The 26,016-nt window shown below is 39.6% G+C and overlaps 2 protein-coding genes and 2 pseudogenes across 2 annotated transcripts in view; 3 read left to right on the top strand and 1 right to left on the bottom strand.

Annotated features, from left to right (window-relative positions):
* Positions 1–18,424, top strand: part of LOC149183538 (uncharacterized) — a 28,683-nt gene extending 10,259 nt beyond the window's left edge. The window contains exon 3 of the mRNA XM_089417178.1: positions 17,853–18,424. Within this exon, the coding sequence (XP_089273304.1) occupies positions 17,853–17,955 (103 nt within the window). The 3' untranslated portion in view covers positions 17,956–18,424. The remainder of the gene's footprint in view (positions 1–17,852) is intronic.
* LOC149183540 (fatty acid elongase 3-like pseudogene) lies at positions 1,823–8,436 on the top strand (annotated as a pseudogene).
* LOC149183539 (fatty acid elongase 3-like pseudogene) lies at positions 10,768–14,586 on the top strand (annotated as a pseudogene).
* Positions 18,425–21,260: 2,836 nt separating the features above from the next.
* LOC149183537 (putative disease resistance protein At5g43730) lies at positions 21,261–21,926 on the bottom strand. Its single transcript, XM_089414977.1, has one exon. The coding sequence runs from the start codon at positions 21,924–21,926 to the stop codon at positions 21,261–21,263; it is 666 nt and encodes a 221-aa protein (XP_089271103.1).
* Positions 21,927–26,016: the final 4,090 nt, after the last annotated feature.

The raw sequence follows: 26,016 nt of genomic DNA, 5'->3' as shown, positions 1-26,016 counted from the left end.
TAGCTTTTATTAGCTTTCAAAATCAGTAGAAGAGGCTGATGGCACTTAGCTTCACCAACAGGAGTCAGCGCCTTCATATAGTAGGTGGCCTTGGCCTAGCCCTATTATATTCAAGGAACTTTTCCGTTTGCTTAGCACGACTCTTCACTCAGAGAATAATAAGATTTCGCAAACATTCGAAGCGCCCCTGAATCAATTTACGATGTCTTCGTCACTGGAGTTTGTGGAGTTGGCTAGGAGGGTTGTACAGGGTCTTGTCCGGTGAATGATGCCTCGATTCGGCAAGATTTCGCAAACATTAAATGCGCCTGTGAACCAATTTACTGTGGTTTGTCGAGCAGTTTTACGTGGGTTGGTTACAGGATGTCTGCCATTTCAATTGGCAAGGCTTCAGTATACTCTGCTAAATACTCTGTTTTTCTAAGCCAAATATTTTATAGCTAGTAGATGCAATAGTATATCAAATCTTAGTGGGGGCAATTGAAATGGTAACAACAATGAGATATGGTGTTCCCTCAGAGTCAACATGATTTTTCATGTAAGGAACACATAAGAACTGTTCTTTGAGCCTTGCCTAGCAAATACATAAAATCCTACTAGTGTTACTGCTACTCCTCCCTGTTGAGCCAAAACCATCTGCGTTGAGATAAGACAGGCCAGAGAGCACAAGTCCAGGTGCAACTATGTTTGGACTAGTTAAAGGCCGCCTTTGAGAAAGCAGATCTTGATGACTGCAAACGAAGAAGTGGGAAGACTTCTTCAAGCAATTGCCTCATTTGGACACTCCACCAAATCATGATTGCTCTTTGAAAAGAGGACACAAACGATACAAAGGACTGTTACGCTTGTAATATTTTGTTTGTAGCAGAGCCTAAGAAAAAACTCTAGATTTGAACTTCCAGGCTCCCAGTTTTGTAACATTGATAATTAAAAACCTTTTTAGCAGAAAAAAGAAAAATAAAAATCATGCAAATGAGTAAAACAGCCGATATGTGGTGGTTGCTGTAAAGAGGTTTTATGGAAGAAGAGGGATGTTCTTCCGGAGTAATCAATTTGATTTCACCAATCGATTTCTAGGTAATGGTTCACTTTAATATTAGTTTATGGAATAGTTCATTTTAGTATTAGTTTTGAGCTTATAGGTTCCCAGCTTTATAAATATGGGAACCCTAATAAAATAAATCTGTGTAACAGAATAAAAATTCAGGCAAGCGGGTAAGACGGCGCACCTGTGGTGATTGCAGTTGCAGAAAGTTTTCTTAAGGAATGACGCTCTTCCAGAAAAACCAATCTAAATTCGTCAATCATTTTCTGGGTAATTTCATTTTCGTACTAGTTTTGAACTTCCAGGTTTCTAGTTTTGTAAATATGGGAACCCTGGTAATATAGAAATCCTTTTAGAAGAAAAGAGGAAATTGAAGTGAAGTGGGTAGCACAGCTCACCTGTAGGGATTGCAATTGCGGAAACTTTTTCGCAAAGATTCCTCTTCTAAAGTAGATAATCTTGAATTCACCAATCGATTTGTGCGCGGTGCCTGTGAAATCCCGACCACACCGCCTGCTATCTCGGGCTTGGGCCTTTTGCGAATAAAACTGTCATCCCTTGAATGCTTGAAGTCACCGAATAAAAATTGTCATCCCTTGAATGCTTCAGATCACCACCATCCAAGTCCCCATAATTTGCCATTTTGGGGGTAAAATCGGCACCAGTGGCATTGATTTTAACCAAAGCTTTGACAGTTACAGGCGCATCCAATCCATCAGATTGATTAGGAGGAGGCAGAGAAGCGGCATTACTCCGTGATTATTCTACAGGAATTGACGATTTCCTTAGACACTCTAGCTGAAGTGCCATTACATCTCTGCGTGGTTCTTCGCTTTTGCCGAGTCTTCCTGTTTCCTCTTGTACGATATCTTTAATTACGCCGTAAGGCGTTCCCTCTGGAATCAACACCCCCAGCTGCTACTGTGGACGATTATGGACCATCGATTATCTATGTTAGACGATAGAAGCATCTTCTACCGTCAGATTAACCAGCAACTATACATACCTCCACGTGGTTACTAACTCCGGCGAAGATCGATACAGTTACATGGACGCTCCTTCTGCTCTGTATCCTGCAGAGCCCGTGGCCACCATTCCTTGGGTATAGCGCCTGGTTTTCCTGATCTATCCACCAAAAGTTTAGGATTGATAGACTCAGCGCCTGATTTCGGAATGGTTTCATTCTCAAACCTGGCTCGGGATATCAGGTACTGGACAGCACAATATCCCACAATCACCCACTTTCAATGGAGCAGCACAAGCACCTGGGGGGCCTCCTGGCAGTTTTTGATCGCTGCAATGGTAAGTTATTTGCTCCTAACTGCAACTTTATGGCACATAATGAAGAAAAAAACATACCCAATTCGCCTTGGCCCTATTCCCGCAATTCACAACATGATAATACTCTCTCTTTCGGCTCTTATGGTGGTGGGTTCCTGGGAAGCTACAAGCCTTGAGATGGAAGAAACACGGTGGTTGTGGGGAAGGGCATATGCCTCTAAACAGTGGATATTCTGTTTCCCAATAGGTACGCGCCCAAAGGGAAGAGTCTTCTTCTGGTCGTATGTGTTTTATCTAAGCAAATTTTATGAATTCATGGACACCATTATCCTTGTTCTCAAAAAGAGGCCCTTGACCTTTCTTCATGTTTATCATCACGCAGTAGTGGTTGTAATGTGCTTTCTGTGGTTGGAGTATTCACAGTCCCTACAGGTGATTGCATTGATTACGAATGCATCAGTGCATACTCTGATGTATGCATACTATCTTCTGTGTAGCATTGGGTTCCAGCCTCCATGGAAGAAACTTGGCATCAGTGCATACTCTGATGTATGCATACTATCTTCTGTGTAGCATTGGGTTCCAGCCTCCATGGAAGAAACTTGTCACGAATTGCCAGATTGTGTAGTTCTTGTTCAGTTTCTTGGTTTCCATTGTGTTTCTGTGGCTACATTTCACTGGGGATGGGTGTGCTGGAATGGGAGCTTGGATTTTTAATGCTCTGTGCAATGGTAAGTTATTTGCTCCTAACTGCAACTTTATGGCACATAATGAAGAAAAAAACATACCCAATTCGCCTTGGTCCTATTCCCGCAATTCACAAAATGTTATCACAAAACCAGTACTAGGGGCTGCAACCAAGCCAAGTCTCATGTAACTGTTTCAACCAATCTTTAGACCAAAGATTAGCCTCTTTGATCAGAGAGGGCTCTCTCACAATTCTTGATAAAATCCTTCAAACACTAGATGGCTAACTCTTTATTCACTTATGAAAACATAACTGGTTGGAAACACAACAAACTAACTCTCATTGGGCTATGGAGTCTATAATATCAAGTAAACAAGGAAAACACAGTGACCTCATAGAAATCAAGGCTCTTAGCATTACATGTCAAACATATTTCACCAAAACATAGCTTGCTGTATACACAGGAAGTCAGAGCATATATTTATGAATTCTGAGTGATTGCATACAACAAAACCATAAAATAACATAAAGTACCACACATCATCACTACATTTGATCATGACAATCCTTCGAGAATCTTGAGAAGAGAATAACTCTGTTTTACTATTACTGTCAAAAAAGGTCTTACAATGGCCCAAAACAACACTGTTTTTCTATTAAGTATCCAACCCTTTTTACATTCTAATCTGATCCCTATATAGGCAAGCAAACTCCCCCACCTCGAGCTTCCTCCTCCAGCATGAGGGGAGCCTCGAAGGTGGCTATTAACTACTCCTACATGCTATTCAACTAATGCATTTATTACAAAAGTGCTGAGCTATGATTACATAAAGTCCTAATCAAACTAAAACACTAATTCATTTCTCCTCGTAATATGATTCTTCTTGGATGCTGGACAGCTGTATGATTTCCATTATGGCTAAGATATGTTAAGGGAGCATTCACCGAGCAAGCTGGTCTCGGATGCTAGCTGTAAGACAGCTTATTAATTGATAAAATTAATCACCCTATATTCACGGTCCCCTGTCTTCCATTCCTCTTCATCATTTAAAAACCACACTCCAAGTTCTTTGAACCTTCAATTAACAACGCATAACCACCATATGCTATATGATCTGGACACTTCATGGACCAAACAGGTGTACCAATCGAACATTCTGGTAACCCCACCAATACCCTAGTAGCTCGGTCATAAAGTACCTTTGAGAAAACTTTATGAAAATAAATAAAATATTTTATTTTCCCTTCAAGACCTACACCTGTCACTGTTTAAGCTGTTATGCAATCCATGTATAATCTCCCTCCTGTGTTTGAGACCTTCTTTTACCATTAGCTGACCTCATCATCAAAATTCATTGTTTTTCCACAAAACAGCATTCTACAGCAGTTTCGTAGCGCGCTACGAAACTGCTGTAGATGTCAAAACAGAACATAGGTATTTGTCTAAAGTGTTTTTTGAAATACATAATAGACTTGCAACCTGTGGATGGTGTAAAGATCTTGGAGGATCCCTGAGAAAAATTGTTGTCATAAAGCAACCAGCAATTCTGCATTCTTCCCGAGACCATATTGAATCCAAAACAGCAAAAGAACCTCTGTTTATCCTATGTAATCAAAAATACTCTAACCATATTCCTTTGGCTTAGTTTGGCTCAATTGCATCTGGGTTCTAAATACGATCAAAAGGATGATCTTGGTATCATTGGGGATCCTTACTTCTGGAACCAAGATTTATTCTTGCAGTAACCTTCAAGAAGAAATCTCCCTCAAAATCTATTGCACACATTTAATCATTGAGAACGCGCAACTCCAATTGAAACATCTAGAACACATACATTAATATACTAGATGCTGCTCTCAAGATAATTTCTTCAACATATGTATCTGTTGCAGTTGCAATTGTTATAGTGATTCAACGCGTGGTGTCAAGACAGAGGTCGAACTTTGGGTATAACTGCCATTTCACTCCAATACAAGAAACACTTAATCTCCAGCTTCTATAAATCTGTACATTCTTCAGCATTATTGTTAATGCATGGGTGAAAAACCAGACTCACTGGCCTATAATTTCTGATATGGCATTTTGAACTTTTGTCCATAGCTATTCCCTATCCGGTTTGAAAAGCAAATTTTGGTATATGAATCACCCAGAAAACATAATTCCAACGAATTCAAATGCACTTGAAATAAGAGGAAACTTGTCAATTGCCGCGATAAATCCAGTTGATGCCCAAAGCACTATCACAGCTGCAAAGCCCAGTCCACCAACAGCGAGTTTGTCATCAGTCTTTTCCCACAGGTTTGAGGGCATCCGTCAATGGCTTTACTAGAGCAATAGAGGTCTCCCCAGTAATCATTGCAATTACTCTGTAAACGAACTCTCTTACAGCTTTCATTGTATTTACAAAACCGCTCTGTTTGTTTAGAGGTGTATGATATGTACAGAATTCTGATGCTTGAATTACTCCATTCTCATATCCTTTTAAAATCAACACTATTTGGTGTAAGCACGATAACCCCCTTCTGCGCAATCTGCAGATGGCAATGCCATTAAAAACCATGGTGATTCCCCTCTGAATTGTGTTGTAGATGGGCGATTTTTGATCAGGTCTGGATGTCCACTTTAGGATACAAAATCATATTGCAAACGTTCCTGTTCTTCACAAAACGATGACAGAAGTCCAGCATTAGATACGCCTCCAGATCGCTGCCCCTTTTTGCTTTCCCACATCTTATCTTGATCTTGCTTAAGTATTAACACGTGGTGGACCTCGCCTCAACCTTTTTAGTGTCGGTGGAAGTTTCACTCTTACCCTTGTTATTAGTAATGACAGAATCGTGAATAGACGTTACATTTTATCAAACAGTAGGCATGCGTTCTCCAAAGACGCCACATCAGGAAGATCAGCACTTAAAGTACCACTGCGCATGCCAATTTTATATACATTAGCATCGAGAGAAGGGCGCACAGGAATCTGACTTATTCCAGAAACATATGCCGGAAAGGGTGGATCATGTGCAGATGGGGGATCAACACCGGCACGGGCAAGAAACACAGAAGATTGTGTCCTTCGACAACTTCCTCCAACTTCATTTCCCGGATTCCTGCTAACAGGCCGTGAAACTGTAGAACACTCCCTTTCTTCAAAGAGTCTAAGCCTCTCAGCATACTTTCAATGGCACTAACTTGCTGTTTGCCGGCTTGAAGAACACTTTCATGGCTTCTTTCAGGAGCTTGTCTAAAAGGCTTTCTCAATGCCGGATTCCTCAAGGGCTGTGTACCTCTGTCACGATTTGATGGAGAAACATATCTCTTATAAATATCTCCTTCCTCCTTATTTATAAGCCTCCGTATCACAGCATCAAAACTTGAAAATATGCGTTGCGAGCGCTCTGGCCAGGTTTTTTACAAACATGCGATAACATGTTCTTGCCATAGAAAGAACCTCACTCATAGCATCTCCACGGCGCCACGCAACACTTTATAAAGTCTTCATAAAGGTCAGCTGAACGTTGTATTTCAGGAGCATCAGCTCAATATTCTAGCACGAGCAATGCATAATCACAACACTTGGCACAGAGAACTGCATTACGATCATTCTTGGCACAATCCACGATGCTAGGAAGAATGCGAGCAACTTAACAATTACGTAACATCGTCTTTATACAATTATCTGCTAATCCAGCAATCACAAGGACTGTTATGACTACAAGTTTAAAGAGAACTGGTATAAACAATTCAGCATAGGCCTCAAAATCGCCTAATAGCTCTTTCGACAACAAGCTCAATAAATGGCATGCCTGTTTCACCATACTAGATCGACGATCAGATAACTGAACAGTCAAAGGTCCCACAAGCTGCTTCAACAGTGCTGGAAAGCATCCATAATCAGGAGTACCTCCAAAAACAAGACCTTCAACTTTTTGCATAGCAGCGATCCTTACTGACTAGTCCTGCTCTGGTGTAAGCATCCCAGCAATCTTATCCATTTCTCTGACTACAGCTTTTGTCCATTTGCCCGCACGCCAAATTTTCCTTCATTATCATTACCCATAAAGCGCAAAAAGGCCATATACACAGGGGCTATTCTAAGCTGGAATGCTACAAAGAAAAGACAGAATTGTTGACCAAAACAGCTGAAAACCGTCAGCATTCATGTTGCTTTTTTCCACCTTATAAGGATTAGGTTTTACATATTGATGATTGAAGGTGTAGCCATTGTGCATGTTTACCTTGTGATCATTTCTCAAATGAGTCACAAGCGCTGGAACGTCCCCAGCAACTGAGCACTCAGAATCTGCATAAGGGAAACTGAAAGGTCTGAACATACATTGTTGTTCATGCTTTAACTTGCTACAATATGGGAATATGTCGTGACAACCAAGCTTTTGATGTCTGCAAGGACAAAAACCAAACATCCTATATTCCCCAGTTCATATCCGCTAGTGTGGCAATGGTTATGTACCCTCAACTTGCCAGAAGTAACCGTTGCTTTGCCTCTGGCAGATACAATCACACGGAAGAACTAATACACGAACAACCTAGTAAACCTTGATATCTTTCAATCTCATCTGAAAAATCTGACATCAAACCTTTTAAGCAGATCAACCTCATCTACAGCAGTTGTAATCAGTGTACAATAGGCATGCTATGATTCGGGCCTCCACTGAAAACTCGAACAAATCCCCAGTTTCGTAGCACGCTACGAAACCACTCAAACAGGTAGCGCTGCGAAACTGCTAAACAGAGTTCTGGCGCTGCGAAAACACCCTGACTTTAAGCTAGACCAAAAATTTTGACAACGACATTTTTAGTGATAACAGTGGCTCCACTTGGGATAGTGTGCCCTTGTGGTGCGCTAAGAACATGCAGCTCCAGTGCCTTATCTAAATTTGCTTGACAAGCATGACTGCAGGAGAAAGAAAATTACATCTACTGAAAAGAAATGCTCAGTTAACCTTGAGCTTATTTGCAATTACCTACCTACCTACCCTAACCATTTCAACTTCTTCAGCTCAATCAATATGAAACTTCCAATGCAGCCAATCATTTACTTTATCTGACATTTGATTTCTTTGCCTGTCCCGGAGTTCAGAACCAAAATGACAGTGTAATGACCGCTGCCACTGAAAACTTCTCTGACTGTATCGGATTTCAGATCCTATGTGATAGTGTAAAGACCACTGCCACTGAAATAGTCTCTGATCTTCATATGAAAACTGAAACACTGGAGAGTAAAACTCTTCCATATAATCAGCTACAGGATCCCAGAACACATGATCAGCTTGTCCTTCCACGACACTTTCCAGCTGTGCAAACTGATCTTCAACCACAGCGTTCAGTTCCTCAATCGTAAAAGAGAGGGGAACCAGCATAGTCTCCTTGCGTTCAGTCATAAAAAATTTCTGGGAATAATGATCATGATCATGAAAATTATATGCCTGAATTTGTCCTTCTAATCCTTCAATTTCTTTCTCAATATCTTTGGCAAATTCATCAAAAAATTTCATCTTATCCTCTGACTTGCAGTCAAAGGATTTCAGATATGAGGACAGGGACAAAGAAAAAGATTCATTTGTTTCTTCTTTATTATGATCATCATTCCACTGTTTAAAACCTTCAACTGAAGGAGATTTTACTTCCACCTCTGGCCTATCTATCCATTCCTCCAAGAACAAAAGCCAAAAGTCTGGCAATGACTTAATGGACTTGGCAGGCAAGCATTCAACCCACTGTTTGCATTTCCCTTGGAGTGAATCATAAAATAACCTTATGCAAACATCCTCATGTTTAACTCTAAGAAGCTCAGCAAAATGACAGAAATCTGAAATATGATCCAAGGTTAAACTCAAATCTTCACCGTTGAATTTTGGACCACTCCTTAGAAAGTATGCATCCTTGGGAAAATGATTTGGAAAACCATGACTTCCTGAGAAATCAATGCATGCATACCTTGAACAAAGAAGGGCAGCTTCTGGGTCTTTCATAACTCCAGTGGAATCACCATGAATATATAACTTTGAATTCTTCAACAATGGAGTCGCCAAGGTAGTTTTGCAGCGTTGAAAATCATTTGAACTCCTGCTACCTTCAGAAATTCAATCTTAAGCTCCCGGCAGACGCACCAAAATGTTATCACAAAACCAGTACTAGGGGCTGCAACCAAGCCAAGTCTCATGTAACTGTTTCAACCAATCTTTAGACCAAAGATTAGCCTCTTTGATCAGAGAGGGCTCTCTCACAATTCTTGATAAAATCCTTCAAACACTAGATGGCTAACTCTTTATTCACTTATGAAAACATAACTGGTTGGAAACACAACAAACTAACTCTCATTGGGCTATGGAGTCTATAATATCAAGTAAACAAGGAAAACACAGTGACCTCATAGAAATCAAGGCTCTTAGCATTACATGTCAAACATATTTCACCAAAACATAGCTTGCTGTATACACAGGAAGTCAGAGCATATATTTATGAATTCTGAGTGATTGCATACAACAAAACCATAAAATAACATAAAGTACCACACATCATCACTACATTTGATCATGACAATCCTTCGAGAATCTTGAGAAGAGAATAACTCTGTTTTACTATTACTGTCAAAAAAGGTCTTACAATGGCCCAAAACAACACTGTTTTTCTATTAAGTATCCAACCCTTTTTACATTCTAATCTGATCCCTATATAGGCAAGCAAACTCCCCCACCTCGAGCTTCCTCCTCCAGCATGAGGGGAGCCTCGAAGGTGGCTATTAACTACTCCTACATGCTATTCAACTAATGCATTTATTACAAAAGTGCTGAGCTATGATTACATAAAGTCCTAATCAAACTAAAACACTAATTCATTTCTCCTCGTAATATGATTCTTCTTGGATGCTGGACAGCTGTATGATTTCCATTATGGCTAAGATATGTTAAGGGAGCATTCACCGAGCAAGCTGGTCTCGGATGCTAGCTGTAAGACAGCTTATTAATTGATAAAATTAATCACCCTATATTCACGGTCCCCTGTCTTCCATTCCTCTTCATCATTTAAAAACCACACTCCAAGTTCTTTGAACCTTCAATTAACAACGCATAACCACCATATGCTATATGATCTGGACACTTCATGGACCAAACAGGTGTACCAATCGAACATTCTGGTAACCCCACCAATACCCTAGTAGCTCGGTCATAAAGTACCTTTGAGAAAACTTTATGAAAATAAATAAAATATTTTATTTTCCCTTCAAGACCTACACCTGTCACTGTTTAAGCTGTTATGCAATCCATGTATAATCTCCCTCCTGTGTTTGAGACCTTCTTTTACCATTAGCTGACCTCATCATCAAAATTCATTGTTTTTCCACAAAACAGCGTTCTACAGCAGTTTCGTAGCGCGCTACGAAACTGCTGTAGATGTCAAAACAGAACATAGGTATTTGTCTAAAGTGTTTTTTGAAATACATAATAGACTTGCAACCTGTGGATGGTGTAAAGATCTTGGAGGATCCCTGAGAAAAATTGTTGTCATAAAGCAACCAGCAATTCTGCATTCTTCCCGAGACCATATTGAATCCAAAACAGCAAAAGAACCTCTGTTTATCCTATGTAATCAAAAATACTCTAACCATATTCCTTTGGCTTAGTTTGGCTCAATTGCATCTGGGTTCTAAATACGATCAAAAGGATGATCTTGGTATCATTGGGGATCCTTACTTCTGGAACCAAGATTTATTCTTGCAGTAACCTTCAAGAAGAAATCTCCCTCAAAATCTATTGCACACATTTAATCATTGAGAACGCGCAACTCCAATTGAAACATCTAGAACACATACATTAATATACTAGATGCTGCTCTCAAGATAATTTCTTCAACATATGTATCTGTTGCAGTTGCAATTGTTATAGTGATTCAACGCGTGGTGTCAAGACAGAGGTCGAACTTTGGGTATAACTGCCATTTCACTCCAATACAAGAAACACTTAATCTCCAGCTTCTATAAATCTGTACATTCTTCAGCATTATTGTTAATGCATGGGTGAAAAACCAGACTCACTGGCCTATAATTTCTGATATGGCATTTTGAACTTTTGTCCATAGCTATTCCCTATCCGGTTTGAAAAGCAAATTTTGGTATATGAATCACCCAGAAAACATAATTCCAACGAATTCAAATGCACTTGAAATAAGAGGAAACTTGTCAATTGCCGCGATAAATCCAGTTGATGCCCAAAGCACTATCACAGCTGCAAAGCCCAGTCCACCAACAGCGAGTTTGTCATCAGTCTTTTCCCACAGGTTTGAGGGCATCCGTCAATGGCTTTACTAGAGCAATAGAGGTCTCCCCAGTAATCATTGCAATTACTCTGTAAACGAACTCTCTTACAGCTTTCATTGTATTTACAAAACCGCTCTGTTTGTTTAGAGGTGTATGATATGTACAGAATTCTGATGCTTGAATTACTCCATTCTCATATCCTTTTAAAATCAACACTATTTGGTGTAAGCACGATAACCCCCTTCTGCGCAATCTGCAGATGGCAATGCCATTAAAAACCATGGTGATTCCCCTCTGAATTGTGTTGTAGATGGGCGATTTTTGATCAGGTCTGGATGTCCACTTTAGGATACAAAATCATATTGCAAACGTTCCTGTTCTTCACAAAACGATGACAGAAGTCCAGCATTAGATACGCCTCCAGATCGCTGCCCCTTTTTGCTTTCCCACATCTTATCTTGATCTTGCTTAAGTATTAACACGTGGTGGACCTCGCCTCAACCTTTTTAGTGTCGGTGGAAGTTTCACTCTTACCCTTGTTATTAGTAATGACAGAATCGTGAATAGACGTTACATTTTATCAAACAGTAGGCATGCGTTCTCCAAAGACGCCACATCAGGAAGATCAGCACTTAAAGTACCACTGCGCATGCCAATTTTATATACATTAGCATCGAGAGAAGGGCGCACAGGAATCTGACTTATTCCAGAAACATATGCCGGAAAGGGTGGATCATGTGCAGATGGGGGATCAACACCGGCACGGGCAAGAAACACAGAAGATTGTGTCCTTCGACAACTTCCTCCAACTTCATTTCCCGGATTCCTGCTAACAGGCCGTGAAACTGTAGAACACTCCCTTTCTTCAAAGAGTCTAAGCCTCTCAGCATACTTTCAATGGCACTAACTTGCTGTTTGCCGGCTTGAAGAACACTTTCATGGCTTCTTTCAGGAGCTTGTCTAAAAGGCTTTCTCAATGCCGGATTCCTCAAGGGCTGTGTACCTCTGTCACGATTTGATGGAGAAACATATCTCTTATAAATATCTCCTTCCTCCTTATTTATAAGCCTCCGTATCACAGCATCAAAACTTGAAAATATGCGTTGCGAGCGCTCTGGCCAGGTTTTTTACAAACATGCGATAACATGTTCTTGCCATAGAAAGAACCTCACTCATAGCATCTCCACGGCGCCACGCAACACTTTATAAAGTCTTCATAAAGGTCAGCTGAACGTTGTATTTCAGGAGCATCAGCTCAATATTCTAGCACGAGCAATGCATAATCACAACACTTGGCACAGAGAACTGCATTACGATCATTCTTGGCACAATCCACGATGCTAGGAAGAATGCGAGCAACTTAACAATTACGTAACATCGTCTTTATACAATTATCTGCTAATCCAGCAATCACAAGGACTGTTATGACTACAAGTTTAAAGAGAACTGGTATAAACAATTCAGCATAGGCCTCAAAATCGCCTAATAGCTCTTTCGACAACAAGCTCAATAAATGGCATGCCTGTTTCACCATACTAGATCGACGATCAGATAACTGAACAGTCAAAGGTCCCACAAGCTGCTTCAACAGTGCTGGAAAGCATCCATAATCAGGAGTACCTCCAAAAACAAGACCTTCAACTTTTTGCATAGCAGCGATCCTTACTGACTAGTCCTGCTCTGGTGTAAGCATCCCAGCAATCTTATCCATTTCTCTGACTACAGCTTTTGTCCATTTGCCCGCACGCCAAATTTTCCTTCATTATCATTACCCATAAAGCGCAAAAAGGCCATATACACAGGGGCTATTCTAAGCTGGAATGCTACAAAGAAAAGACAGAATTGTTGACCAAAACAGCTGAAAACCGTCAGCATTCATGTTGCTTTTTTCCACCTTATAAGGATTAGGTTTTACATATTGATGATTGAAGGTGTAGCCATTGTGCATGTTTACCTTGTGATCATTTCTCAAATGAGTCACAAGCGCTGGAACGTCCCCAGCAACTGAGCACTCAGAATCTGCATAAGGGAAACTGAAAGGTCTGAACATACATTGTTGTTCATGCTTTAACTTGCTACAATATGGGAATATGTCGTGACAACCAAGCTTTTGATGTCTGCAAGGACAAAAACCAAACATCCTATATTCCCCAGTTCATATCCGCTAGTGTGGCAATGGTTATGTACCCTCAACTTGCCAGAAGTAACCGTTGCTTTGCCTCTGGCAGATACAATCACACGGAAGAACTAATACACGAACAACCTAGTAAACCTTGATATCTTTCAATCTCATCTGAAAAATCTGACATCAAACCTTTTAAGCAGATCAACCTCATCTACAGCAGTTGTAATCAGTGTACAATAGGCATGCTATGATTCGGGCCTCCACTGAAAACTCGAACAAATCCCCAGTTTCGTAGCACGCTACGAAACCACTCAAACAGGTAGCGTTGCGAAACTGCTAAACAGAGTTCTGGCGCTGCGAAAACACCCTGACTTTAAGCTAGACCAAAAATTTTGACAACGGCATTTTTAGTGATAACACACAACATGATAATACTCTCTCTTTCGGCTCTTATGGTGGTGGGTTCCTGGGAAGCTACAAGCCTTGAGATGGAAGAAACACGGTGGTTGTGGGGAAGGCCATATGCCTCTAAACAGTGGATATTCTGTTTCCCAATAGGTACGCGCCCAAAGGGAAGAGTCTTCTTCTGGTCGTATGTGTTTTATCTAAGCAAATTTTATGAATTCATGGACACCATTATCCTTGTTCTCAAAAAGAGGCCCTTGACCTTTCTTCATGTTTATCATCACGCAGTAGTGGTTGTAATGTGCTTTCTGTGGAGTATTCACAGTCCCTACAGGTGATTGCATTGATTACGAATGCATCAGTGCATACTCTGATGTATGCATACTATCTTCTGTGTAGCATTGGGTTCCAGCCTCCATGGAAGAAACTTGTCACGAATTGCCAGATTGTGCAGTTCTTGTTCAGTTTCTTGGTTTCCATTGTGTTTCTGTGGCTACATTTCACTGGGGATGGGTGTGCTGGAATGGGAGCTTGGATTTTTAATGCTCTGTTCAATGCATCTCTGTTAGTACTCTTTTTCAACTTCCATAAGCGGCAATACAGGAAAGGTAAAATGAGGGTAGGCGTAGCAAGGAAGGTGGAGTGACATTCAGATGGTGTTTTGTAGCAGAGGGCCCGTTCTCAACCCCCCATTTTAAAATTTGATCATGACAAGGACATGAACTTGTTGTCTAAATTTGATTATAACATTGACATGAGTTTGTGGTCTGATGGCAGTGTGGAAAATTAACCAAACGCAGGTCTCAAACCCCATCCTCAATACCGAGGAAGATTTTTGGGGTAACCAGTAACTGGACTTGGTATCCCTTGATCTTAGTGATGAGAGGGATAAATAAATGTCACAACTCCGGCGAAGATCGATACAGTTACATGGACGCTCCTTCTGCTCTGTATCCTGCAGAGCCCGTGGCCACCATTCCTTGGGTATAGCGCCTGGTTTTCCTGATCTATCCACCAAAAGTTTAGGATTGATAGACTCAGCGCCTGATTTCGGAATGGTTTCATTCTCAAACCTGGCTCGGGATATCAGGTACTGGACAGCACAATATCTCACAATCACCCACTTTCAATGGAGCAGCACAAGCACCTGGGGGGCCTCCTGGCAGTTTTTGATCGCTGCAATGGTAAGTTATTTGCTCCTAACTGCAACTTTATGGCACATAGTGAAGAAAAAAACATACCCAATTCGCCTTGGTCCTATTCCCGCAATTCACAACATGATAATACTCTCTCTTTCGGCTCTTATGGTGGTGGGTTCCTGGGAAGCTACAAACCTTGAGATGGAAGAAACACGGTGGTTGTGGGGAAGGCCATATGCCTCTAAACAGTGGATATTCTGTTTCCCAATAGGTACGCGCCCAAAGGGAAGAGTCTTCTTTTCAAAATAAAAATTAAATAAATTAACAACTTAGATCCCATTCGTCGTTCTGCTTTTTGCAATATAAGGTTTTGTATCAGATGAGATTGTCAAGTGCGCAAACAGATCAATCGAAATGGACCTCTCGATGGACTCCCAGGTGCGGAATTTCAGGTAAGATTTTACAAACCCTATAGACCTGATCTTTCTTTCCATTCCCATGTTTGTCAGATCAGATCAATGGCCCTTTCTGAAACGGAAGGAACGATTTATAGCAGTTACAAAATGTTTATAGCGTGATCTATAAGCGAAGCTTTTCACAGTGCTGTGAGGTGTAAGTCTTTCCCTTCTTTTATTTTTCTCTGAATATTTGATTGTGTTTTGGCGGTGGATGGTCATTTGAGGAAACCAAGTTTTTCGATCCTCTGTCCAGCGTATAGAATGCATGATTAGGGCACCCGATCCTGGGTCGGTTCCAGTAGAGAATAGGCCAGATCCATCCATCCCATCTCTCTTTTTTAGCATATTTGTTTTAGGTGGGGTGCTTGGCAGCTGTTGTGCTTGTTATTTTTGCCTTCACATTTCATGGGCATCATGAGCACGGGTTGGGTTGGCAATATGGGCACCAGCTGATGTTGATGGGTTGGTTCAGACTGAGAAGATGCCAGATCCGTCCATATCCTCTGTGTTAGTAATTTTGTTTTAGGCAGGGTGAGGGGACTAGAGTGCTGTGCAACCTTAGGGATCGTAGGTTCTGTGATTAAAGATGCTCAAACCTAGGGAAAGACGTGGCTTGCAGATGTTGACCGAGTTCGTTTAAATGGTGTAATGGCATGCTGGCATTGTGATAGCATCTTTGTTATAAATGGTCTGTAACAAGTTTAAGGGCAGTAATGTCCTCTATGATGCTATTTGGGTCACAGTTTTTCAAGATTTTAAAAATCTTTGATTGTTGTTGCAGGAAACAAGAAATTATTTGAGGTATTGGCCGAGTTGTGAAATCACGATCGCATTCCCTACTCGGAGGAAGGATCTGACACTGAGAAGTCCATTGAAATACAGCCCCTCTCTGGATAAGAAGCGTGGATGTTTGCAAGAATAGCTTTCAAAGAGGACCATGCTCCTATGGAGTTGGAATACTCCGTTGCGGACGAGTATAAATGTTTTCCTTTGGCATTAGACGCAGTATCCGCAGCCATGAAGGGCAAAAGATGTGTAGATGAATGGGAGATTTCTTTACCTTTGATGAAACCCTCAGATCCATCTTTTCCACACACTCATGCTCCCGTTGATCAAGACCTGTATCAGCGATTAAAATGGAGTTATGGTTCTTTGCCCCTTTCAAACGTCGAGATTTGCTTCTTCTCTTCTGCCATGCTTATGGGAGACGCAGATTCGATGTGGACAAATTAGTACAAATATAGATTGCCCAAGGGCTTGCTTTGAGCAAAAAAGAGAAACTATTTAATGGGCATGGCCATTGGGTGCAACTATGGAAATCTTCAGGGAGCTTGTGGTTTGTTTCAGAATTTAAAAAATAAGGGGACTTAGGAAGTCAATAGGGCATGCCATCGAAGAACTCATGATAATGTTCTTCGTGATATGGCAATTTACATTTGAGTTCTTCACATAATGATTCAAGGGTTTGCCTCTAGAGATTGCTATATTTCTAGATTTCAATTATTTAATGCTTTCATTGTTTGCATATTTAGAATCATTCCCATTCAGATTGGAGAGCTTGAAAATCTCAAGTTTCTTAATTTAAATGGACGCTTGAACTTATGGATGATTTCACATGAAATCTCTAAACTAAGCACTCTATATTCAATAGTCAACTCCTGGATTAAGTGTAGAAACTGAAGCTTCTGCAAATGTTTGGAGTTTGAAGGGTCTCACGAACCTGTTACATCTGTTTGTCAAATATTAAACCAGGGAAAAGTCAGGAATTAAAGAAAGCATAATGGGGAATTGGCGGGAGAGGACGCACCTATGGTTGAAAGGAAAATTTATATGGGGTTTGGAGTTTGAAGGTTTCAGAAATCTGTCACATCTATTTGTCAAATATTAAACCAGGATAAAGTCAGGAATTAAAGAAAGCATAGTGGGGAATTGGCTGGAGATGACGCAGCTATGGTTGAAGTACAAGTAAAATTTATATGGGGTAATGAAAGATCTTCCACCAAATATGGAGGACATCAACCAAGGAAAATTTATATGGGGTAATGAAGGATCTTCCCCAGTATATGGAGGACATGAAGAAACTACCCAGTTTCATTATGGATTGTTACCATGGGTATCAAACAATAGACTGTGGAACGATACTGCCCAAACTCTGTCCGTGTCTTGAACATGTATCATTGACCTTCGAAAAGATTTCCAACAGCCTTGGAGAAGCTACCCAATTTGAGTCACAGGAAACAATATTTTGCAAAGAGAATAACATGAAACTGCGCCTTGAACAATTATTCAGAAAACTGAGGAACTGTAAGTAACTGTAATTCTTATCCTTAAACTTTCATCTTTTTCTGTTATAAATGTGATGGTGGTTAAATGAATGTATAAGATTTTTAATATGTATGGCCTTTTCTTATAAATTTTGGTTAACAATTGTTGTACAGGAAACCACGGATGGAGATGAGGAAGAAGAGCCACAACATTCGAAAGAAGATCCTTGTGGCAATTGAGATTAGCAGCAATGCCCTGCCTTGCGGGAAAACCTGAGGATTTCTCATTAGGTCCTTCTCTAGAGATATTCAATATTTGTCATGCTTGTATTAGTAAGTTGGCCTTATGAGAGGTGCATAACACAAAAATTGTGTACATTAGGAAAATTTCTTTCAACTTGGAATATTGTTTGAAGTTCATTTTATGGGGATGAGGCATTGCTCACTACCAAAGAGTCTGAATTTGCATGATTGAAAAGCGTTGCTTGGATGATGCTACATGCACATGTTTACAGAAGAAAACTAGGTCTATGTGTTGCTTGTCTGTCAAACACGGATGTTTAGATCTGATATAACTGCCACCATTCATAATTTGACATCTGACTTGCCTGCATGGTCTGTCAGCATATATCCCATTGCAAGAATGTGGCATTCAATACTGCAAAGGTGAGTTGGTTTTCCTTGGTTGCATGAAGGTTGATTGAATTGGCATTGAACTGTTACCCATCTGGCAGTGTTCCTACTCATCATTTTGTGTATTGCATAATCATCTTACATTTCTGAAAAGTTCTACTTTTGTCTGGGATAATTTTATTGGGCTATGAAGGTGGTTATTATTAGGGGTCTGATTGGTCAGGTGTTAAGATTTAGAAAGCTTGTGTTTGTCTATTGGTAGAGAAAATTAGGACACCAAGCAAAAGTTATCAAGCAACCACAAATATGGTGTTAATATTTAGAAAGCGCGTAGTTATCACACGAAGCAACAGTGTGTGCTTTTCTTAAATATTTGCAACCAAGTGATTAAGAAAGTTGAGGTAAACTCTCTTGCTGATTCATCATTGTATCACCTTTTATTGAGTACTTGCCACACTCCCTTTGCTGGTTTTTTTGTTTTGTCCAGTATATGTTGGTTGATTATTGTTCTGCTAATACTGTTGTCAATCTAGGAGTGTATCAGTAGTGAGTTTGTGTATTTCCCTGTTCTTTCTGATGGTCATAACATAAATTACGGAGAAAACATGAAATACTGTGATACTGTTGAGTAAACAATGAATGGGAATCAGTCCTGTAGTGTGCTTTGTTAAGTTTCAGATTCATTGTGTATACACTATATAGTCAACTAATTTAATGTATATATGAAGTACTGTTCCATTAACTTATTAAGTTATTTGTGAAGGGCAGTTGTTATTCTGTTCATGTAAATATCAGCAGTTGTCAGGTCTGAGGTGACTCCATTGTGAAATTATTTCACTGATTTGCTTCGGTACAACATGGCATCACATATTTAAGGAATTGTAGTTTTAACGACTCACTGAACATATTAAACCGCAGAACGAAAATTGATGATAATGGCAATAATGTGCTAGTGGTTTCATGAAAACTATATTAAATATGTATGCATAGTCTTTGATAAAGGGAGTGCATAGTCTGTCTGGGCGGTCTTGTATCTCTATTCAAGGTGGTAGTTTGTATATTTACCTGTTTTTTCTGATGGTAATAACATGAAATACTGTGATACTGATGAGTAAACAATGAATAGGAATCAGTCCTGTAGTGTGCTGTGTTAAGTTTCAGATTCATGGTGTATACACTATATAGTCAACTAATTTAATGTATATATGAAGTACTGTTCCATTAACTTATTAAGTTATTTATGGAGGGCAGTTGTTACACTGGTCATGTAAAATCAGCAGTTGTCAAGTCTGAGGTGACTCCATTGTGAAATTATTTCACTGATATGCTTCCGTACAACATGGCATCACATATTTAAGGAATTGTAGTTTTAACGACTCACTGAATATATTAAACTGCAGAACGATAATTGATGATAATGGCAATGATGTGCTAGTGGTTTCATGAAAACTATATTAAATATGTATGCAGTCTTTGATAAAGGGGAGTGCATAGTCTGTCTGGGGGGTCTTGTATCTCTATTCAAGGTGGTACTTAGAGGTGGATGAGTTTAGTTTGCATACGAGATTGAAGACCCTGATAGGCTATAACTAAAAACAGCCATACACAAAGCCAACAATGGTTCCAACATGGCTGTAATGGAGTCTAAATTATCTTGTGGCCTCGTACCTAATCTGGGTAACATCTTAACAGTATCACTATCTAGTTGGTTACGTTTTTGCTCAGAGTAATCCTGTTGACCCGGGATACTCTCTAAATCATCCTCATAGGATCCAACAAAGTCACTCTATGAAGGGTTGAATAGTAAAATTCCATAGCCCACCTCTGTATGCCCTGAAGAGAGGGCATGCCCTTCTCATTCAAGTTTTATAGTACCATAGATCAAAGGGTACACTGTGCTATAGCATGCAGCTGAGAGAGCATACATAAAAGAACAGTGTGTGGGAAGTACCCCTGAGTCTCACACTGATAAACTCATATTGGGTTTGGGTTGTTGTTATTGATTCACTGTTTTCCATAGATTTGGCATGTAACATTAAATAAAAGCGTGGAAAGTTTGCATTGGGCCTCACTTTAAATGTCCAACATATGCCTCACTGATTTGCTATACGGTATGACAGATGTGGCCAGATTTGACTGCCAAGGCCAAGGAAGCAAGTATTGATGTGATTAGAAGTTATGTATTCTGGAATGGGCATGAACCAAAAGAAAGCACTTTATGTTTCATTTACTATCGTACAAGTAATAAATATCAATTCTCAAATGTTTGGGTTTGTTTTTTTTCTATGTTGTAAGGAATTTGTCCGTAGAAACACCGATGTAACTTGTGTCTCTGAGTTCCTGGGTTTTTGGATCCTTAAGAAATATCCTCAAATTATTGGGGACTTGCTGGCCGTCCACTTGTACATTCTTTATCTTTATGAGACACAAGGTGTAGTTTGAATGCACATATACTCAAATTATTGGGGACTTGCTGGCCGTCCACTTGTACATTCTTTACCTTTATGAGACACAAGGTGTAGTTTGAATGCACATATACAGGATCCTCAATTTTCTACAATCCCAACTTGTTGTGCTTCATAGAATTAATGAAACTATAGGAGCTCAATTCTGTTCCATTGATAAAGAGCTTGCCACTTGTGATAGCATACGAGTGGCAAGTCGTTGCAAATAAACACCATTTGCCCCATGACAAGTCCTCCATTTAAATGAGTTCATTGTCCTCCTTTCATCCAAAACTGATGTCTACAAAATCTTCTAACCGAGCAACGAAACAAGCAAATTCTTCCTTTGCATCAATTTGTAAAGAAGTACAACCTTTGAAAGAATTTTTTCACTCCATTGGTCACGTTCTTATGTTGGGTCTTCCTCTTCCCATTGCTTTGAGCAATGAATTTTTTATCATAAAATTTTGGATTTAGAGGATGTGTGAAAGTGTGCAATGGAGTGTTAAAAGCCATTCCACTTTGTAACAATGATGTACTTCACATGCTCCAAAATTAAAATCAATAAAAGAGCTAAAGCATCTTGTGTAATAATTTCCTTAGTTTTCTCAACCATGGTATTTATGTTTGCTGGCAGATTTCCATATAAATAGCACAATTGCAGGTCAGCATCCTCATAGCCGAGTGCATCATAACTCAACCTAACACAATTGTACACACTGTCCACGTTTGGCAGCCTTTGGACAGCCCATTCCCACTGTTGTGGATGAGTACTCCTGGCCATTGCCCTGCCAACCACTTTGATAGCGAGGGGAAGCCCTCTGCACCTTTTACACACAAGCTTGGCTTTTCCCTCTTCTATGTTTGCTGGCAGATTTCCATTATTATATGGAAAAGTGTGACAAGCAAACAACTTCCAACTCTCATCTTCCGACAAGTCCTCCATTGTTATTGTGTATTTATCTGCGACACCTGTTTTTAAGAGTGCAGCGCGAACCCTGGAACTGACAATGACTTTGGAGGTGGAGTGGTTCCTTACAAGGCACAGTACACCTAATTCCTCTAACAATTCTGCAGCATTGCATCCCCATACATCATCTAATAACAAAATAAACCCGGTGCTCTGGTGCACTGTCTGATTCAACCATCGCTTAACCTCTTCTTCGTTCATATTTTCGCCCAAATTTACATTTTTTGTGTGGCTATTTGGGTACGGAGTGCATTTCTAAGACTTGTAAAAGAGGGACTTTGGGAAACAGTGAGCCAAAGTAATAAACCATCCTTAGAATTACTGCGTACCTTTTGGCTATTGAAGAGCGTCTTCAAAAGAAGAGTTTTTCCAGATCCACCCTTGCCAACAACACCAGCTTTTCGAGAATCGAAAATGCTTTATCCCGTCCCACTATAAGGGGCTCTTCGATCAATTTCATCTTTGCAGAGCCTGTTGGAACAACAGGGCCATGGGAAGTACTTGAAGAAGAAGAGCTCATTGCACCAAAATTCACCATACAACCAACTTTCCCTTTTATCTCACAATTGGGAATATCTCTTTGTAATTTCTTCCATGTCTACCATAGACATTGCCATCACTTCTACATTAGTGTTCTCTCTAGTTCCTATATTTCTTATTGGACAACCAAAAATTCTTACTTTCTGAAGTGTCTTCAGATCCATATAACTCTCTGGTAATATATTTAATGTTGTACGTGCCATTATATTAAATATTTTAAGTGAAGCCATTGCACCTTTCTCTATTACAGGCAACTCCTTTAATGTAGGTAGCCAAGCAAGAGAAAATGTTTCCAGAAGAGGAAATGCTCCTTTGTGACCAAATTCTGTTGGAAACAAACTTACTCTAGGACATTCAATGATCTCCAATTGCCTCAAACCCTTGAGTTTATGTAGATCCAGCATGCCAGGGTTGATTAAATTTCGAAAGTCAATTAAATAGTCAAAAGTTTTAAAGCTGTTGACTAGATTTGTAGAGTAAGTGAAATAGTCAAAAGGCGCTTTAAGTGACTGCCAGAATCAAAGGTTGTTCCCGAATGAGCACGAGCTAGCAGAGCCGCTCGTGATATTTCCGGAGGCGTTTATCGAGGCGGAGGAATTGCCTGGACCGCCAAAAGTGGTCGGAATCCGGGCAAAAAAATTTCAAAAAATTTCATAAATCCTTCACTTTGAAGATATCCCCGTTGGAATCTCCCTGAAACATAACATATGATAAAAAAAACATCAATAAAGAAACAAAATTGCATAAACTTTTGACTTCTTTCTTCTATGCTATTGTTTCTCATCATTGCCTTATGGCGTTTTCTTTGCAACATGTGGTGCAAATGCTAGTTTATTTAATTCTCCAGTACCACCTTCTAAAGGTTTGTAGATCGTGAAAACAAAGAAAGACTTACATCTTATACACTAAAATGCAAAAATCTATGATGGAAAATAAACTTGTCATGTGCAAGCCAGGTGTGGAGAGCAGCATCCAAATCTGAAAAAGCAACATTCCTTGCTCTGTTTAACCTCTTCAGCCTGTGATTTCCCATCTCCATGTCCACTATAACATCCCGTAGAATGCTGATTCTTACCTTCCAACCTCACTTTCAACTCCTTGTGGATGTCTTCGGTATAAGTATACAGAAGAAATGTTGCTCAGTTGCTCTGCTGGCATGTGCGCATAGGCCAAAGGTCACGGCCGGTTCTGTGGACACTTGAATGGTAAGGTCTTTCTCCTGTGAGTACCCTAACGTTTCTGTGAATGTCCTAAGGTAGTGTTCCTGTGAGTGTTACAGTGCCCCTATTCTTTCTGGAAGGGCTAGATAATTATTTTTTCATTCCTCAGCACATAGGCGAAAAGGTCATGGGCTGGTTCTGTGGATACTTGAATAGTAAGGTCCTTCTACTGTGGAGTGTCCCAAGGTATTGTTCCTATGGCACAGAATTATTATTTCATTCCGCGAAACTGGAACAGAGAAACACGCCCGGCGGGTAAGGATTTCTACAATAATCTGCCATTAAACATTCCATGAACCTTGGGGTTTTCATGGTTTGCAAACTAGCTTCCTATCTTCATAGCCAGCAAATGCTAGTTGTGACACATCGGTTAAGAAGCGAAAGCTTTTAAGAGCTATCCTTCAAAATCCTGGACAAAATGACAGTTGCAATCTGCTGGGAGAAATCATAGTAGGAAAAGCCACGTATATGTAAACCTCCCGTCGATGAAGGATTGCAGGTGCACGTAATGCGTTTCAATGTTGCTAGGTGGACTGCAACTCGAACACGGCAAACATATGTCCTCTGAGACTTATTAATTTCTATTCACGGTTAAATATATATACTTCACGTTTCTTTACCTCCAAATATGCACGTGCATCCTTTCTTTACCTCCAAATACGCACTTAGATCTTCATGGGCATGTTTTAAATATTGGGAAAAATATTTGGTTGTATCGCTCGAACCATTTACCTATTTCAGTCATTTTTTTTACTTCGATGTTCTAGTAAATCTATAACAATTTTTATTTATTTATTAATTTTTTAGACTAATACATATTTACACTATATAAACAAATAATACATATTTACACTATATAAACAAATACTTATTATTTAGATAACTTTGAAGGGCTTGACTTTTGCGGCATGTTCTAGATTTTCATCTTTGCTTACAATACATAAAAAAAAATACATATTATTTAGATAACCTCGAAGAGCATCTGCTACATGTTCTAGATTCTCATCTTTGTCGTAGGACGAACTTTCTCCAAATGTAGTGAAACTAACTTTTGTTGCTTGAACTTCAATTTCAAGGTCCAAATTGCTTGGCTTGGGACCAAGGTCACTTGGAGTTTGTGTCTCCATTGACGTGCAATTTTAACTTAAACAATTCATACTCTAGGCTTGCAAACTTTTTGTCTATTCTTAGTTGCAACCGTTGACATTTTTTCTCTAGCAGATTAAACCTTGTTTCCTTCTCACTTTCCACGAACTCTAGTGTTTTAGTTGAGATTTTGACCATGCCCATTGAGACTCCAAACAAATTTTCAACTAACTTTTTTCAACGATCCAACTTCTTGTCAAGGGCTTGTGACTCTCAGTGGCGGCCATATTCACATTTCCCAAACTCAATCTTCGAGAGCACTGAGCAAATAGTGGAACAAGAGGGAGAAACGAGGATTTATCAAAGAGCCCTGGCATATATTACATTTCTTCAACGTACTAGTCGAGACGAAATCCAAGAGGAGGCATTAATTCTAAATCTTCTGGGATCTAGAAGCTTGCAATAGGAATGAATTCTGCCATATGAATAACATTCAGTCTAGGAGAAGAGTGCATAGCATTTAACACTGACGCAATGGAGAATTTCAGTTGGATCAACAACATGAAGTTGCACATCATTTCCCATTTAAAATGAATCCTTGAACCAATCCATCTGTTCGAGTGACAATAACTGAGGACGTTCAAAGTGATGAACTTTAATAGCAATGGCCCTTCCGTATAGGGTAGTAATTTCTGTATTAAAGCTTCTGTGATCCATAATGAATTAAACAAAGTCTTTTGGTAGAAATCACATGAGAGAATTTTTTGGCCGACGTGTTTCGAACCAACAAGTATGGTTCATCATCAGGACCAGATGAAGAGGCAGACCATGACAAAGACTTAAATGGAGAGCAATGTAGAGACCATAATTTCAAGTAACGACTATATTTGAACAATAATATTTAATTTATGATATTAATTTATTAATATATTGAAAACAAATATTATTAAGTAATGACTAGTTTTTGAAAAATAATATTTAAATTAATTCCATAAAGTTCATTATGGAATTTGAAAGTAATGGTACTTTGCCATTCCTTGATGTCTTCCTCTTAAAGAATGATGATGACTCTTTTTCTCATCAAGTATTTCGTAAGAAAACTCATACAGAACAATATCTGCATGTTAATTCTCAACGTTTCCCAGCTCGAAAGCTTGGTGTTCTCTACACCTTAACAACTAGAGATTTAAGAGTTTCTGATGACAACCATCTCAATGAAGAGAAAACACATCTCCTAAGTGTTTTCTTTAATAACGGGTATAGTGGACACCATTGTACTAAGGCTTTCCTTAGAGTTGTAAAAAGTCCTAATGTTAAGAAAGATACCAAGACTTGATTTTCTGCTGTTCATTTTCCTTTTATTCAAGGGACGACTGACAAGATTGCGAGGATCTTAAGGATGCATAAGATGACTCCAACTTTTAGGCCTTTAAATACTATCCAGA

The sequence above is a fragment of the Pinus tabuliformis genome, chromosome 3_2 (assembly GCF_031772625.1).
Source record: "Pinus tabuliformis cultivar Carrire ecotype Pingquan chromosome 3_2, CPIR1, whole genome shotgun sequence".
In the NCBI taxonomy this organism is placed as follows: Eukaryota; Viridiplantae; Streptophyta; class Pinopsida; order Pinales; family Pinaceae; genus Pinus; species Pinus tabuliformis.
This window is presented reverse-complemented; position numbering and strand designations above follow the sequence as displayed.